This window comes from Stegodyphus dumicola, chromosome 12, assembly GCF_044657685.1.
Source record: "Stegodyphus dumicola isolate Sdum_Otavi_A_Nest chromosome 12, ASM4465768v1".
Classification (NCBI taxonomy): Eukaryota; Metazoa; Arthropoda; class Arachnida; order Araneae; family Eresidae; genus Stegodyphus; species Stegodyphus dumicola.
The window spans coordinates 1227704-1247043 of record NC_140779.1 but is presented as its reverse complement, the minus strand read 5'-3'; the positions used below and the strand labels follow the sequence as shown (position 1 = coordinate 1247043).

The window sequence follows — 19340 nt, the reverse complement described above, 5'->3', positions numbered from 1 at the left end:
GCGCCGCTGTACCGAAGAGCCACGGCTATGCAGTGAAACACCAGCGCAGGGTGAAATTTAAACAGCGCAGTTCGAGGAGATAGTAAATTTTTTACTTTGAAATAACTCAAAATGTTTTATTTTCATGCATTTCTGGAGTTTTATGAGCAAAAGGATGTTAGTTGGAATTTTGGGGCGAATTATAGAAATCCTGTCCAATTTTTATTTCAATTTAAACAGCGAGCCGTACGAAGACTAAATTTAAATGAATTTCTTAATTCTTCTCTTCTGTAAACTTAAAAAGGGAGGGAAACACATGCCATACAAAACGTAATAAATTTTTATGGATCCATAGTTAAAATTTTGCAGTGAAATTTTAAAAGCAAAATTTGCAATAACTAACTGAAACAGAAAAAAATATTTAAAGACAATTAAAGGCATCCCTAAATAAATTGAAAACACTGAAATACATTATAATTATCCGACAACAACTTTAAAAACACATTACCATGAAAACGTTTAAACAATTATTTGGAATGACCATTGTGAAAACCAAGAGCAAAGTTTTCACCCAATAGCCAAAACCATTTCACTTACAGCATTACATTTAAAAAGGCCTTTAAAAGAATTTCACATAGCTAAAACCAAGTACCTCTGACTACAACAACAAAGAACGTTTTCGAACAACGTGGTAAAAGATTGCTAACATGGCCGACGGCATGCTGCATTCTTTGATGCTGCTTTGTTGCCTCCTGATGTTATTTCGCACATGCGCAGTGAGGTACGGAGGGTGGATAGCTTTGCCCCTTTAAAGTAAGCTTCAGGGATATACATAATGTGTCTCTTCGGTCTGACGGAGCCACATTTGCCCCGGGGAACCTTTAGTTCTTCTCCTTAGAGATTCTTTGCCACGAGCAAGATTATCCCCTCCTTTTCAGCCCCCCCCGTGAAAAAAGGGGTTCTAAATTTACGACCTGACCGCATATAGGGTGTTTTCCATCCACCACCTTTTAGTTCGGAAGCCACTGTAGAGACATTAGGTTATTTCGAAGCAGAAGATATGAAAAATGAAAAATGCCCTCGCCGGGACATCTCGAATTCGCATCGAGCGTGCTGACCACTACACTGGGAAGGCATGTCAAGAAGGTGAGAAAACTATGCGCTGGGTTTTTTATACATTTATTTTCGAGTACTTTCTCAGCAAAAATAAGTGATAATTTTAAACTGAAAAATATAAAATCTTTTTAATTAATTGATGCAGGCATGACTGAAATTCAAGTAACTTGACAAAGTGAAAAAGGAACTCGATAAACATTGTTATTTTATTTCATTTTATTTTTTAAATTGCGCTCATTGATCCCAGTTTTAACTTTACATTCGTGTAGAAGCCGATTTATGGTCATTTCCCGTAAACATTCGATGTAACAGGATGTTGTACAATTGTTTATATCCGCACTGAAAAGTGCGCGCTAGCTGATTGAATGGAATTGCAGTTTGTGAGAAATATGATTGTTTTGTGGTTATGCATATTTTTACTGTCACCTGGCCAAATAATATCAAATAGCCTTGTAGGTAAGATATTTAATGTTTAAAGATCACAGTTTTGCCTTAAACTCTGAACTTGTGAAATTTGTGTTATGAATTAATGAGATTTAAGTACGTATAAATGGCCTATTAATGTCTCATTAAAATTTGCTGGGAATTTTTAAAGATAAATTAAGAATTGTACTTTTATATTGTACTTTTGTTGCTGTTTACTGTATGCTAAAATGACAATAAAGTAATATTAATAATAAATAACAATAAATTTCTTAATTTTATGCCATTATTTAAAAATAAATTAATTAATCAAATCTGAAAACATCAAAATTAATACCACGTTATTTATCCATCATCTCTATCGACCCTTCCTAACTTCCAAGAACCAAAAGTTTATAAACTAAAATTATATTTTTCTTGGATTCAGGTTTTAAGAAATAATGCTAAGGCTTTAAAATATATTTAAATATAGATACATGAAAATTTTAATTACAGAAAAGCCCATCAAGACAAGTTTTATAGAATCTGTTGAAAATGGCCTCCTTGTTTACTGCACGTGAATACATATGTTACTATTCTAGTAGCATAATGGCAAGATCAGTCTAATGTCCAAGAGTGACAAACTTTTCTATCAGTTGCTTCAAACTCGGTTCTCGAAATGTCTATAGAGGTAACTCTCGATATTTGAATATTTCGCTAACTATTTTTGTAATCACTAAATGTTTTCTGCTGCTCAAACAACGCAACATTTCTAAAAGAATCTGCTAACAGCTAGACTGTAACAATTTCTAGCAAAGTCTTTACGGTATAAAGCTTTTAATTACTGGATTATAGTTATAGTACATATTTTGTCCGTATGAATGTTCGCATTTTTTCCTGTTCTCTTCAATACAGTATTCTATTTTTGCCTGTCTGTCCTTTGATCTTGTATGACACTAATTCTTGGAATTGTCTAAAACGAATATGGTGAGAGGTTTTGTTTTTTTCGTAGAACTTTTAAGTCTACTTTAAGAAATGCCTCAGATTAGTGTCGACGAATATTTTGATAAAGACAGAGATGTTCGTTTTATAGATGAATAAAATACCTCCCAACCTATTAACGTTAATTTAAATTACACATTTAGGTGGTTTAGAATTTTACTGTGTGTATGTGCAGTTGTTCCATTGAACTGAAGGCGCATTCTGAGTACTGATCATAACGTCATCAGAATACACTGTGAATTTGAATTTGTGAGTATGCTGTATGCAGAACTGAAATTGCGCCGGAGTTCACCGAAGCCTGGCTCCGGTACTTCTTAGCTTTTGGGATAAATCATAATTCTAGACGGAGCGCACCGGAGCCCTAAATAAGAAAGCTCCGGTACTTCTTTTATGTAACTGAATAAACAATTTCAGCAGAAATCTGATCTCGAAAATTTTATTCTTAGCAATAAAATTATATTAAAAATCGTTTATTAAATTTTAATTTATCTCTATACATTTAATTTAATTTCTCTATCTATACATTTACTTACTTTAATCTTTAATTATTAATTAATTGACTAATAACCATTAATTAAATAACAATACAAATATTAATTAATAATATTAATTTAATAATTATTAATTAATCTGTCAATAATTAATTTTTTAATTATTAATGACTTTAACAGTCATTTTATTTATTTACTCTTGTTCCTCTTTCCAGACGATCCTGCTTCGGCATTTCTAATTTTAGAAATTAAGCCCTGGCTGTATGTCCTTCGAATAATAAGTGATTAGAACACGACTTAATAATTAATAAATCCTAAGAGAGGAATGCTGTCTTAACTGATAATTAATTTATTATAAGGGTTGTAAGGAATATTCTGTGGTGAGATTGCTTTGCAATCCATTAGCCAATACAATTTTAAAATGCTGGAATTCAAATTTTTCTTCAGAAGTAAATGTAGACTTTGAATTTATTTTCCTTTATGTCATTTTTACATTCAGTCATTTGCTTATACCAACAGGAGAGACAAATTCAAAGACTGCCCCGGCGGACACACTCAGGGTCCGCCCCGGGTGCGTAATGGCAAACCGCACATTGAGTTGATCAATGTTAAATGAATTTTGCTTACTGCGCAGGCTCAGAATAGAATTTGGCGCAACTACAACTATTTGAAAAGAAGATAAATGCGGCATATGGTTGATATTGTGTTATCTGGGCGTAAACCGTTCAGGGTTTTAAAACTTGTTAGGCTGTAAGTTGCTTCATTATTTAGAGTGTAACTATCGATTGTAAACTATGCAACTTTTCGTTTAAGAAGGATAACAAAACAGGAAACATTACAAGATATATTAGCTGAATGCTTATTGATTATACTTCTAAGGAATAAAAGCGATTGAGTATTTATCATACGTTCCATTCGTATATACTTTATCAAATTAAGGAATAAATTCAGTTCAAATTACTGAATTAATTTAAATTGCTGAATTAAAGTCAAATAGCTGATATTAACTGTAATATTTATTAAGAAAATTAAAAAAAAAATTAAATGAAACAGAAGCACATCAATAAGCACACAACAAATTTCTATAGTAATGGAATTGTAAAAAAAAAAAAAAAAAGTACACGTCCCCAATGCTCAATAGTATACCGCTGCCGTGTAATTCGGTAACATTGATCAACTCAATGTGCGGTTTGCCATTACGCACCCGGACGTCAAATGTTTTATCTATGCCACTGGTGATATATATATATATATCATATATTATTATCATATATTTATATCATATATATATATATATATATATATCACACCTTAAAACTCTGATTTATCATTTAAATTGAGGAAATTTACAGAATTTACAAATCTAAATGAATTCGATGAAGCAGAATTCAGTTTTCTTCTTTCTCAATTTGGTAATTTTTATTTTAGGCTGTGATCCATACGATGTAATTCTACCCGTTGCTTGTGGTGCCAGTTCTCTCGATTCTATACCATTCACCGGAATCCCAGATCACGTCGTTTTCACACATACGCTTGAGAAATCCTGCTACGGCTTAATCGAGTGTTGTGACATAGTGCGATCGCTGCAGTCATATCACGTTGATGTTCTTGGTAAGTTGCTTGTTTATCTTATTTTTAAAGACTTGCTACATTACCAAGTACATATTGCATATAAACATAATTTTTCCCCTTAGCTATCTTCCCTCCCCCCCCCAAGAAAACAGTACTGTATATTCTGGCACACTTGAAATACTGAATTCAAATCCTGAAAATAATAACAAAGGCAAATGCAAATTGGGATAAAATCTGATTCTATGTTGCCTCCACATCATTTCTGAAATAAATGGTGTCATTTTCGATACAGAAAATTTGTAGAGACATTAGGTACTTTTTAGGAAGCAGAAGTCGGGAAAAATGAGCAACCACGGACCTCTGGAATACGCGCCCAGCGTGCAAACCACTACACTACGAAGGCGGGAGAAATAACTTATATACTCCCCCTTTTAAAAAGCGACTGGGGTTTTTAGGAGACCCAATCGCCAAATCCTGGAGGTGGAAAATCATCATCCACCACCCTTTTATTTCGGGCGTCACTGTAGAGTCATTAGGTTATTTTTTAAACAGAAAGAAGTGAAAAATAAACAACGCCCTCGTCGGAAAGTGAACCACGGACCTCTGGAATACGCGCCCAGCGAGCAGACCACTACACTACGAGGGCATGCTAAGAAGGCGGGAGGCGTATTTGCTTCAGCCTGTTAATGGTTTAAAAAGTAAAAGTTTATTGTTCAGATTTTCTAAAGTCTTTGCTATCTATCAAGTAGCCCTTGAATGATTTTTTTTGGGGGGGGGAGAGGGCAGGGCTTTATAGGTATAAGTTACAGGGGGCCACTTTCTTTTAGAAATTTCTTCAGAAAATATAAAACAAGCAATCTGAAAGCCCTTTCGTTCTCAGAACAAATATCCATTTTACAAGACACAAGTGTAACAAAGCGATTATACATTTGCGTGCGTATGGGTTCGTTAAGAATTGAATGTACAAATCCGATGAAGAATGAATAAAATTTATTATTATCACAAGAAATAAAACAAAAAAATTCTTAAATTCCCTCAGATATTCGTACAATAGCTCAATATCTCGCAGTAGTTTTCGTTTAAATTACTAAAAACGTTCAACAGAACTTAATTCAAAACAGAGAAACGTAAAGAAAGCTAATCCGCGAATTCGGTATAGTAAAACAACAGCAGTTTTTTAAACAAAACTGATAAAACCACTAACTAACGAATTGAGAGGTTTTCATGCCGCTTATATAAGCTTTTTAAATGCACGAATGTTCTAGCAATTTCTCGAAATCTAAAAGAGATATTTATTTATTAAATGTTAAATGCATGCGCTCTTGTATTTTAATTTTCCAGCTTTGCTTTCTCTTAATATTCGTCACGCGCTGCACTGCACGGGGAATAAAACAATTTTATTTATAATTCTACTAATATTAGCCATTTAAATACCAAATCCGTAACAATACATTAAATTAAATTAATTAGTGTAGTGTATTACTATTATTTTTCACTAGCCAGTTATTTTATGTTTTGGATTTTTACAGTGACTTCTGGTTTCCGTTTCACTGTGAAAATGTAAATTGGTACTTTTCCGTTTTGCCGGCGCAAGCGATAAAGTCGCCAATAATGGTACAACCGATGCCAAACGGAATATTCTCGCTGGTAACCTTTTACGCCTCATTTTCAAAAGAAGTCGCAACCATTTCTTACCAGATTGCGCCGGCGAAACGGAAAAGTACCTGTAAATTTAGGTAGAAAGAGATTGTATTTTAAAGGAAGGTTTAGAGAGTTAGTTCAAAACATGTTCTGCCTCTCGAGGTCTCGTTACTAGATTGTTGCTAGCTCAGATAAGATTTGTAGTTTTCGGCCTTGAGTTCTAATTGCTGATATATGAATATCTATGCCGGTTAGATTTGTGAGCCAGTTTCGCTTTAAATGGAATTTTTTTTGGGGGGGAGGTGAGAGGGCAGGGCTTTATAGGTAGAGGAGAGAACTTGGGATTACTTTCTTTGACTACTAGCTTATTTCAAATTTGAACTTACTGCTACTTTAAGTTACATCGCCACAAATGGTAACTGAATTGTAAGCACAAGCCCTGCATTTATGTTTAATTTCTGATTTAATAAAAAGGTTTGTTTTAAAATTTTTTTAAGACTCTGTCGTTAATTTTTAGATTCGTAATTCGCTATCAATCTAAGTAGACTTTGGTTCCAGCTCATGATAGTCAAAAATTCCAAACGTTATACTAGGAATGAGTTTCTTATGTTTATCATATTTCTTGAGTCTCCTCACTCCTTCTAGTCCGTTTGAGAAACGCAGGTTATTAAATTGCGTACTGCTGGGTGCCTGGGCATGCTGGAATCAAAAGCAATGAACTCGCCGATATCGCAGCAAAATCTGCTGATATTACCTCTGAAAATGATGTCCCTTTTACAGACATACGGAATTACATCAGAACAAAGATCTTGTCCAGGAGGCAAGAACTCTGGGAATCCAAATTCTGAACAAATTAAGGCACGTAAAACCCAATTTGGAGTATTGAAAGTCGAGAGGGAATCGAAAGGAGGATGTACTACTGACTCGCCTACGATACATCAGTATCATTGCAGACTGACACATCAGTATCTCTTGAAAGGAGATAATAAGGCCTATATGTGGCACTTGCAACTTTCTCGTTTCAGTCAATCACATTTTAACCTGCTGCCCTGCTTTTAGTCAGAAACGTGAATTTTATTTTAACTCTACGAATGTTAACTTTAACAGATCTCGTTGAAAGAAACCCTCACATTAACCTCATAAGATTTTTAAAAGACATCTCTTTTTACCATATGATTTGAACTACATTTTATCCTTCTTTACCTGTTGCTAGAGCATTTCTCAAAGCCATTTCTCCATGCCTTCATCAGTATTTCAGGTTCATTTCATCAATTCACTTGATACGGTGTATTTGTGCATCTTGAATTTTTTTTTCACCATTTGTCTGGCGCATAATAACTCTCGAGGTTAAACTTTTTTCAGCCACGACACCTTTTTATCCCTGAGATTTTTTCGCGACCCCATAATATTTACAAAAATTTTGTGGGACCCCATAAGTATTGCGCAAATCCGACACACGCATGAGTGAAACTGTCCATTTTTTCACTTGTACTGTAATATTCTATTGCAGTTTTAGGTCATTAACTTTAATTTCTAATTTTAAAACATAGAACAATGTGAAAATTTTAAATAAGTAACAGATGAAATGACAGCGTCACGTGCAAAGAAAGGAAAATGGACGTTTATATTACAAAAAGAATGCGTCGAAACGTTTTCGTTTTTTTCTTTGCGTGTATTTTCTTATCTTTATCTAGTTTCAGAAACATTGTGTAAAAATATTTGGTAATTGCAAAATTATTATAGCAAGTTAAAGAAATATCAAAACTGCTAACATTTTTGGCGACCCCCTTGGGTGTCACGACCTGATCACGACTGATTTAAGAAACCCTGATGCAGACTTCGCCTATCAGAGCAGTAGATATAGATGCTATCATAGCAGTAGGAAATGTTTTTTATTTTATATACTATCCTCCTGATCTCAAATAAGATGAATTTCATTTTTTGAATTTTTTTTTTCTTTTCCCTAACCATTAGCCTCATGAAGGTTTAGGGATCTCCAAATCCAGCATGCCCGTGTTGCACGGGCCTACAGTGTGCCCGGATATTTGGAATTACAGGATTTGTCTTAAGAATTTACCAGAACGTTGTGTTAAGACGATCAAGACAAATTGTTTCTGATATTAATAGTTTACGTAAAACTTTCCTTAAAGGCGAAATGGGCTGCCTCCCGCCAGATGACTAATGAGCATAAATTGGCATTTGTGCATATGGACATATACTCAATTAAATTTTTTTTTTCTTGTACAATTTGCGCATATGGATAAATTAGAATTTATGCATTTAAAAATATGCAGCAAAGATATTCAATTAAAATTTTTCTTCTTGTGCAGTCCTCCAAATAACGAAACTGATTTTGAAAGGACTATACTTGATTGGGACAATAAATCACTTGTTCTCCAAGATTTCAATGCCATTTCAACTCGATAGGGATTTTTGACAACAGAATGGAAATGATAGCATTGTTGAATATGTTACTGATTCAAATCCTATCGATTTCATTGAAAATCGTAGAGTTTCTTCAACTTTCCTGTCTTTTGGGGGAATTGTACTTCATCCTGATTTGCTTCTGACCCATCCTGCTTTGTCGGATAGAATACAGCACGATCTAATCGATAGTCCGGGTGTGATGGACTCTCGGATTTGGCTCTCCTGATACGGAGCCTGGTCGGAATTTTTGTAATCTCGAAAAAGAAAACAGGACTAACTATGAGGCCCTCACTGATGGACATATTACTAGCTTTCTGATTTTGCCAAATCTGGAATATATTTCTAAACGTTTTTTGCTCGCGGTTTTTAAATGTCCCTCTCTTTGTATCCCAAGAGGACAGCAAAAGAAAGATGCTCCTTTTTGGAATGAAAATCTGCAGAAACTCAAGAATGACAAAGATAAAGCTCGCCAGAGGTTTCATTAAGAGCACTTTGTGAGGCACTTTCGAATCTAAGCGCTCTGCATTTTAAAAACTTACAGGGTCTAGTATTCTTAGGAAGCATACACTAACGATTTCTAAGAAGACTGTAGAAGAAGCTGGTGTGATTTCTGAAAGGGTTTTTTGAAGACATAGATGAACAGCTGGAACAATAGTCCCCTTAATCTCAATAGATAAAGGATGGCTTTCAGAGAAAGCAATGTACCCTTGCTGTATTCGTAGATTTCAAAAATGCTTTTGATAAAATTTGGAGAGTTGGATTGTTTAGAAGTCTGATTTCCTGTGGCATTTCTAGCAGCTTATATAAATGAATTAAAAGTTTTCTTGAGTGCGATTTATAAGTGTTAAATATAGTCAAAATGTGTCGGGTATAGACAAACAAAACAAGGTTTATCCCCAGAGAGTCCTATTCATTATAATGTTATGATAATAGACTTAATTGACAATATTCTAGATCTGTCCCGGGCATTAATATCTTGTTAATTTCTGATGATATAGGATAAGGGCTACTGGAATCCAACTTTATGGGCTGGAGAGTCTCTTACAACAGACTTTAAATGTTCTTAACACCTAGACTCTTGAAAATAATATAGTAGTACATACTGAAAAAAAACTACATTCTAATCGTTCATTTTTAGTACTAAATACCATGACATTCACCTTCATTATAATAATTAAGATCTAAATAGAATATATGATTTTATTTACTTTGGCATTAATTTAGACATAAAATTATCCTGGAAAAAACAAATAAATGCAGTCATTGATCAGAGAAATTTGTCATCTAAACTGCTGAAACGTTGTAGAGACATTAGGTTAATTGGAAAAGCTGTAGAGATGAAAAATGAGGAATCACCTTCACAAGGAATCGAACCACGGACCTCTGGAATACTGGCCCAGCGTGCAGAACCACTACACCATGGAGGCACGCTAGGAAGGCGGGAGAAATATCTTATACACTCCTCCTCTTAAACGGTGACTGGAGTTTTTAGGGGACTGAATTGCCAAATCTTGGGTGAGGAGACTCATCGTCCAACACCCTTTTAGTTCGGGCGCCACTGTAGAGACATTAGGTATTTTTGGAAGCAGAAGAGATGAAAAATTAGCAAACGCCTTTGTCGGGAATCGAACCACGGACCTCTGGAATACGCGCTCAGTGTGCACCACGAAGGCATGCCAAGTAAGTGGGAGAAATACCTTCTTATAACGTTTGACTGGTATTATTACTTGGGGTGCGACCCGAGATGTTTTATGTACGCCTATAAAAGTTATATACCTCCTTTGTTGAATATGATGAGGTTCTTATTACTGTCTCATTCTCTTAGAAACAAGCTGGATATTTTCCAAAACAACAGGATGCAATTAATCACTGGTTTCACAAAATCGATTCCTATTGTTGCTATGGAATTACAAACAGATTTGGAGTTTTTAAGTGAAATGTGCCAAAAAAATGCTATAAATATTGTTGAAAAAAAAATTTTTTTTTATAAATTGCTATAGACCAGCAAATGAAAGATTAGACTCATAAATTCTTCCTTTCAACTGTATATGAACTGTATAAAACCTGACGATAACCCTACACCCAATTATCAGGTTTTCTAACAGGAGTGGAATCCCGTTTTAAATTTAGATAAGCTGGAAAAACACCTGGATCTTGTTTGGAATGTGAACAAGCACCTTTCCACTCCGAATGAGTTAAAATACTGTTCTGGTTACCATAGATTACGGGTAACCTCCATACAAGTGATTCAATCTTTACGCAGATAGTTCAGCAGAAAATGCGGTTAAAAATTACGGCTCTGGAATCCATTCAGGGAATTAGCAGGCAGATAAACTTGCCAAGGCGGATCCCTTATGGTCTAATCTAATTCCTCTTTGCGTAATATTAAAAAAAATTACATATAACAAAATGAAAAATGGCAGAATATCCTTATATGCCGATGCAGCAATGGATAAGAAGTGGAATATCCTGCTCGACAAAAGAAATAAAGAACCACATCCTTACCTCAGGCTATTGGAATTGCTTGCTCTTGTTTGACAACGGCCATGATTATTTACATAGGATTAGATCAAGTATTCAGTTTGTTGCTTTCTGTGTCATTAGGATGGTGATCACCTCAAGAACTGCTTTCTTATTTTAAAGTTTATAACAGGAAGAACTTCTCTATGGAAGCTAATTTTTATCCTTATTTTACTTTTTACACTCGGATCATTTTATAGGGCTGCTTGTCGACTAATAACAGAAATGCATTTTATAGGGCTGCTTGTCGACTAATAGCAGAAATGCCGAAGATGGGTGCAGGATAAATACTATGCCCTTTCTTTCCATGCTTTGGCCTAGCTAGACTGCTGTCTGTCTGCTGCTGCTTTTTTGCTACAAAGTTATCAAAAATAATAAAACTGAAGAATTATTCTGCATTCGCTTCCAATTTCCTAGTTATTATGGATCAACACTTGTATATCATCCAAATTCATATATATTTGGAATGATATGTCTAACTGATGTTCAAGGGCTTAATTCGTGGTTACGTTAACAAGATATGCAAATTTTACAAATTCGAAAAAAAGAAAAAAAAAAAAATTAAGTATTTCGGATTTTATATTACTCCAAAAGGGGCGTTTTCTTCATTTGCACATACATATACGTTTCAAGAGCATCTCGAGAGCATTTGGGATAAAAATATTTAAAAACAGCATATCTTTGAAATTTCCAACAGAGAGTCTCGTGGGTTGAAGATAAGTATCTTATTCTGTACAGTGTTGCCACTGCTCGCTTTGAAATTGTCGAGTTTTTTAAATTAAAATTTCGTTAAAGTTTTAGTTCGGTCCGAGGTTCGAATTCCGCGAACGGGCTGGCTGCATGGGTGTTTTTGTGGTTTTCCCCATGTGTAACGTGTATACAAGCCAGTTCCCTTAAAAAGTCCTCCACGAAGGCATCCCTTCCCTTAGGCAGATAGCCCTCGAGGCTTTGCCATAATTAAATAACCTAACCGTTAAAGTTTTAGAAAATGTGAAATGTACGACAAATTCAAAATTCGAATTTCGGGCTTCCAGGAGCGCATATTCAGTTGGAGGACTATGTTATTCAAAATTTGATGGCTCTAGATACCGTTGTCTTTTTACTTTCATTCATGCAGATGCTCCTTTATTTAATATCTTTAATTATAACACAGTGCGATAACATTTGGTGGCAACAATCTGAAAAGTGATTCAACGCTTTTAGTGATTTGACGCAAAAGGCCGTTTCGAGACTAGTGGACCTTCCGAGCTAAAACAAAATTGTTTTAAAGTTAAGAGTAAATAAAAATTGGTAGATCTTTTTCTAAATTATTACATTATTCTTCACTAGAATGAAAAGCTTTTTAGAGTACTCTAAAAATCGTTTGAGTTAGTATGTAAAAAGAACATCTGTAGTCGCAGTACAAAAGCTTAAAATTTGTGTGCTGTAGGAATATACTTTCCTGAAAACAGCACAAAAGCAAAACGAATAATTTATTTATATTTATACTAAATAACTGCATCAATTATAAAATGCAGCACCATTATTAATTGACTTGAAACAGTTCTTCAAACATTGTTTTATTTCTTTTAAAATGGCAACTTTTTTTTTTCTGCCTGCATTCTAACAGGTGCCTTCTATTGACATGAAGTATAACGATCCTTATGATATATACTGCTTATCTTAAAACAAAAATGTACTGCATAATAATTTGCTTCATATAAATATTTTGCAACGTTAGAATATTATTGCTATTAAAACTTTTACCTTTTAGATTGGTCGAACATTGGTTTCAACTTTTTAATCGGAAATGATGGACGAGTGTATGTAGGTCGAGGATGGAATCAAGTAGGCCAGTTCTCGACTCATTACAATGAGAAATCTCTGTCTGTTGCTTTTATAGGTAATTACTACGAGAAACCTCCAGAACGTAAAGCTTTAAGTACCGTCAAATCCCTACTAAAATGTGCAGTTTTTAAGGTATGTTTGTTACTTTTTTTGCTATTACATTTTTCGTAAATTACCAAATATATAACACTTAAAATTAATTTCTAGAAATAAATTTAAAAAAAATATCTAAAATTAATCAACATAAATATATTAGAGATATTTACATCATATTTTTAAACATATACACATTTCTATTTTCAACATTCGATTACAATAAATTTCATTTGGTTTTAATGTTTGATGAAATTCCTAATTATCTCCAGAAATCAATTATTAATTCCTTTGAAAATCTTGTGATAGTAAATCTGTAAAACGATATGTGATTTATTTCTTTTTAGTCCAAAGGGGCAATTATTTTCATTTTGGCATTTTGCGTCGATTCACGATAAGCGTTGTTTCACTTTTCAAATTGTTGCCACCAAATATTATCGCCCTGTATTATATTTAAAGAAATTAAATAATGAAGAATCTTCATGAATGTATGTATGTTTCCCGCATTGTGATAAAACAATGGTACCTAGAGCCATCCAGTTTTAAATAACGGAATCCCCTTGCCAATATGGGCATCTAGAAGCTCAAATTTGAAATTTATCTTATTATCGATTTCATATTTTGTAAAACTTTAACGACTTTTTGATTGACAAACTCAAGAATTTCAAAGCAAGCAAATGGCAAGGTTGTACAGAAAAAAAAATTCAACTCCAGGGCGCGAGACAAGAAAAACGAAAGTTGAATGTAGTCTTTTGGCCCAGTAGAGCGGGAGATGACTAGCAGGACTATTAATTTCGTTTTGACATTTTGTGTTGATTCACTTTTCAAATTGGTGCCACCAAATATTAGAGCCCTGTATTAGATTTAAAGAAATTAAATAAAGAAGAAGCTGCATGAATGTATGTACGTTTCTCACATTTTGATAACACAACGGTACCTAAAGCCATCAAAATTTGAATAACGTAATCTTCCATAGAATATGGGCATGTGGAAGCTCTAATTTGAATTTGTTTTATTATCGATCTCATGTTTTGTAACACTTCAACGAATTTTTTATTAATAAAATAAACGATTTCAAAGTGAGCAATGCCAACGATGTATGAAAGAACATTTTTATCTCCGGCATGCGAGACTGTATCAGAAACTCTAAGGATATGCTCATTTTAAAATTATTTTGCGATGTTGCTGTTGAAGTGAATTTTATGGTTTGAGTACGTAGAACATAATATTTAATAAAGGTAACACATAAAACTTTTAAAAAACACCCCTTTGTCCATAATTTAAAACCTGAATCCTTTTCAGACTTTTTTTCTCTTTTTATTATAATGATCTCAAGAAATGAATAATAAAATTTTCAGCAGCATCGAAGTTGTTTTCCAGTGCAGTTCATAGCAAAAGCAGAATTCTCAGTAATATTCTTTTTTTCGAAATAGTATCGGCGTTGAAATCAAGTTTTTCACTTTTCGATTTGTGGCACTTGGCAAAAAAGAGCCAATGATACTTGTGGCTAATCCGTGTATTTTTTCAATACCTACGACAAAAGATATTAAATACATGGTATCTTGATTTGTTACCACTTAGTCACTTAACTTAACTAAGCTCTAAATAACTAACTCTATTAATGAATACATCATTAAATACAAATAAGTTCTCTGGCCTTTTAGCCTGCTAGAATCAAATTCTCATTATATATTTTTACTCTTGCTACATTGCTCTGTATTCATGCAGTAAAAAAGAAAGGCTGCCCTTTTTAGCTTATGTTCATTTAAGAAAATCAGAAAAATTCATATTAGTTAATATCTAAATAATTTATATTTTATCATGCAAGAAATATTAGGACTGCTATTTGAAAATTTTAAAATAAGATGAAATTTGCCATGATTAAAAAATTCAGAAATAAAATACCTTACAAAAGAAATTCTTAAAAATGACAGAAAATATCTTTCTAGCATGTACCCGATCTGAATTTTAGTTGTTCAAAACTATGTCTTGTAACGATTCTCAGTTTTGATGAAACATCAGGTGCACTTCCTGTTCTCGTGGGAACTTAGCGAGTGTGCGCTTAAACGGCCAGAAAGTAATCAAGAGAAAAAAAATAGAAAAAAAAAAAAAAAAAAAACCTGTTAAGGACACCTCCCCCTTGTGATGCAAACAAAAAATTAAAGGAAGGGGCTTTTTATCTCAGAAATGCCGTAGGTATAAGCCCCATCATGCGACTGTATGATCTGAATATGCGGAAGCTGTGTCTTTCTTTTCGGTACTGTGCTGATGTTTCACATTTTATTTAACCAAGAAATCTTTGTTTAAGTTTAAAATAAATATTAAAAGACCACTGGTCTGATTATTTTCCATCTCAAAAGCTCGCTTACATTACAGTCTGTTTGATATTTTTTCTAAATAATGAATTTTTATGTGATGTGTTTCTTTTTCTTAATCTAAATGAAATAGTATTTAACATATAATAACAGCATAAAACCACAAAAGAAGTGCTCTGACGTTCCGAAAAATGCTTCCAGTTTATTTGCACAAAACATATTTTCTTCACACTGTATCTTTTGGTATATAATATATTTGCACTAAACTGATTTATTTATTAGCTTTATAGACTTTAATGCTGATGCATTCTTCCAGTTACAGAGATTTTCAGAATAATTTGAAGACAGCTAGCTATGAGAATGGGATAGTTTTGATAAAATAAATTTAACTTTTTCTATATAGCTTCCATACAGAAAATGTACCAATCAGCAAAATTTTATGCATTAATCTGTTAAAATAAGTTCTATTCATTTATGTTCAAACTTTGCAGTTATTATTGCTTAATCAATTTATGACTATCATTATTAGTTGATAAATTTTCTTTCAAATCTCTGAGGAATTTAAGATTGACATTTGGTACAGCCAATTAACACTTACAACAACTTTTTATCTAGTTCTGAGGTTCCCTCAAAGAAATTGGTACCATACTATACAGATTGGTACACAGTTTCCATGGTGATCAAACACCAAAAAAATGCATCTTTGCATCTTTAAATAATGCTCTTAGATTCCAGTCAGTATATCCATCTCTAAAAGCACCATAAATGCATGCAAAACCACAGGACCCAATATCTGACAGTCATTATTAGTCAAAAGGGGCTTTGTCCTCAGGGACTATTGTTTTCGTTTTGCACCGAATCACTCAACTATTGCCACCAAATATTATTGTCCTGTATTATATTTGAAGAGATTAAATAATGAAGAATTTGCATAAATGTATGTATGTGTTCTCTCATTGTGATAAAACAACGGTACCTAGAGCCATCCAATTTTGAATGACATAATCTGACTGTGGATATGGGCATCTAGAAGCCCAAATATGGAATTTGTTTTATTATCGGTTTCATATTTTGTAAAACTTTTAAAGAATTTTTGATTAACAAACTCTACGATTTCAAAGCGAGCAATGGCAACGTTGTACAGAAAAACATTTTTATCTTCAGCATGCGAGACTGTATCGGAAATTCTAAAGATTGCTCTAAAATTATTTTGGGATAGTGCTCTTGAACTGAATTTTGTGGTTTACGTGCAAAGAACATATTTAATAAATAAAAGCAACACACAAAATGTTACAAAAATGCCCCTTTGGATGTAATTTAAAATTTGAAATATTTCGGATTTTCTTTTTTTATTTGCTAAATTTTCTTTCAAATCTCTGAGAAATTTAAGACTGACATTTGGTTCATCCAAGGACACTTCTAGCAACTTCTTCTTATCTAGTTCCGAGGTTTCCTCAAAGAAACTGGTATGATACTGTACAGATTGGTACACAGTTTCCATGGTGTTCAAACACCAAAGAAACAGCAAATTTCTTTCAATTCTAGATGTTTTAAAATTAGTTTCTTCTGCATATTCCTATCACTCTTTGTATTCCGATGGCAGAATTTTTATCATGTTTCAAAAAATCCTCATTAAAAACAATCAAGCCTAAACTGGAATCTGTTTATGTTATAAATTTGTACATATCGAAATAACAGTGCGGCATACACTTGCCAACATCCAGATGTTCAGAAATAATCAAAACTTTCAACAGAATATATAGTAAGCCAAAGTGCAAAATTTTAGAACCTTCAAAAAGCTCATTATTAAAAATTATTATTTTTTAAAACTACTATAGCCAGTTAGTTATTTTGATAATAAGCAGTAAATTTGGAAAGTAAATAATTAGTAAATTTGTAGAATTTTATTTCTAATGCCCATATGGATGCCTGGATTCAGGAGGGACCTCGAAACAGTTTAGGACCTTAGTTCACACAAATCATGTTCTGAGAATATGCAGTGTTCTGTTGTTGTTACCTATCTTATTGTGAGTAGGCAGTTCTGAGGAAATTTTTCATCCATTAAAGTTTCAATCATTGTGTCAGAAATGACTTTTTCTAAAACCTAAGTTCAACCCCTCACGATAAGTAGTATGTAATGTGGCACCGACTAACTCGAAAGATACCTGAAAGCAGACTATGAATTCTGAAGATGATACAGCATTAAAAAAAAAAAAAAAAAAAAAAAAAAACACTGAAACTAAACTCTAACCATAATCAACTATATATTCTGTAAAAATGGAATTAACAATATATAGCAGGTAACTAGTATTAGTACAACTTTCAATGTACCTATAAGAAAATTCTGACCCAGTCTTACCCTGACATATTTTTTTTTCCTCACCTGCACCTACAGGTTAAAATAGTTCTTATCTTTTACAACACACTTTTATCAACGATAGAGAAAATGATTCTTTAAAGGATATCAATTGTCCTTGAGATATTGTACTTTCACGCAAAATTACTTTGTTTAAGCCCCCTAAAAATCATCAAATCTATTTAAAAAAATTATTTATACTTCTGGCATTACAAAATAAATTTTCTATTCATTTTCATTTTAAATGAAATTAGAAAAAAAAAAATGGAATTTTCCTGTGACAATTTTTAAATTTAGTTATTTTTATTTAGAAAATTTTATTTTCTTAGCAAGCATAAAATGTGTGAAACATCAAAGACAATAATTGGTCAGTCTTGTAAGGTAGAACGGAAATTGAGAAAGGGAGTAAAGAATTCAAATAAAAGTTGATAGATGGCACCACTCGTGCTTACAAAACATAGCCAGCAGTTATGGCTAAAATCAAAGATAATGACAAATATGTAAACTTAATGGCTACACAATTCGAGTAATGTAACAGTTGGCTCTGATCAACTTGTATGCATCCCAACAACATATCTCTTGTAGGTATTGCTGTCCCAATGACAACATCGCAGAATACTGCTTGGAAGAAAATCAAATTAGCTACCTAGCCTTCAGCAGGCACTGTTCTGTCCTGATTTCCTCTTAACCTTCCTTTAAATACTTTCTTCTACCTCATTTGAGTGTCACAGGAAGTAGAAATTTACATTCTGGCAGGAAAATGGAAATGAGGAGAATAGGAAAGCTGATTGACATAAAATAACTGGTTAAAGAACTAAAATGATACCTTACAAATTACTTGATAAAATTTCATGGGTAATCGTTTTTTCTTTTGGTCCTTAGATGATTGTTGTATTACAAGTTGACTGTAATATTTCATTACTTTTCCCATGCTTTGATAGCAAAAATTAAATACAATTAATATTACAGTAAAGCATTATAAAAAAAGTAATATGCAATTAATGCCTCAAAAACTTATTCAAATTTTATAATAACTGGTCTATAAATATCCATGTCATTTCTTTAAAGCATTTATGCTTATATTTACCTGTCAATTATGTTGATAATTAAAAGTAATTTTCATTGATTACTAATAAATAATTTATTCTAAAGAAGATAAATTATTCACTTTAGATGTCCTCAGTTACTGTACAAGTTTTCATCACTTCATATGTAAGGTTGCAAACTGCAATAAAATAGCATTTGTCACAGGAAAAAAAAATTCCATTACAATTAAAATAAATAAATAAATAAATAAATTTACAAAAACAACAATTAAAAAAATTGCAATTAGTTCTAATTTCACAATAATTTGATTTCTCATGTCCCTAATCTTTCAGAAGAGACTGGCTATGAATTACACTCTCCATATGCATGAAGATCTTGAATGCTCATCTAACCCAGCTCCAGGTCTAAAACAAGAAATAACTACATGGCTTCATTATGAAGGAAAAGCTGCAGACTATTTAAGGTGTTAACTTTCTGATGATATCATCTATATGTTAGTAAATATGAAAAATAGTGAAAATATTGCTATTAAAATGAAACAGAAACCACTGT

At 33.0% G+C, this 19340-nt stretch overlaps 1 protein-coding gene across 1 annotated transcript; it reads left to right on the top strand.

Moving 5' to 3' along the window:
• The first annotated feature begins 1429 nt into the window (after positions 1 to 1429).
• On the top strand, positions 1430 to 19337 carry LOC118184118 (peptidoglycan recognition protein-like). The gene is made up of 4 exons (XM_035353772.2): positions 1430 to 1551; positions 4419 to 4601; positions 12904 to 13109; positions 19121 to 19337. Exons 1-4 carry the CDS (start codon positions 1461 to 1463, stop codon positions 19256 to 19258), a joined length of 618 nt encoding a protein of 205 aa, XP_035209663.1. The 5' UTR covers positions 1430 to 1460; the 3' UTR covers positions 19259 to 19337.
• The last annotated feature ends 3 nt before the right edge of the window (positions 19338 to 19340 follow it).

Bases quoted from the DNA above. Each gene is read 5' to 3' on its own strand.
- LOC118184118 (XM_035353772.2), top strand. From the start codon at position 1,461: ATGGAATTGCAGTTTGTGAGAAATATGATTGTTTTGTGGTTATGCATA. The intron at 1,552-4,418 runs GTAAGATATTTA...TTTTTATTTTAG, and splicing joins AATATCAAATAGCCTTGTAG to GCTGTGATCCATACGATGTA. The intron at 4,602-12,903 runs GTAAGTTGCTTG...TTTACCTTTTAG, and splicing joins ATATCACGTTGATGTTCTTG to ATTGGTCGAACATTGGTTTC.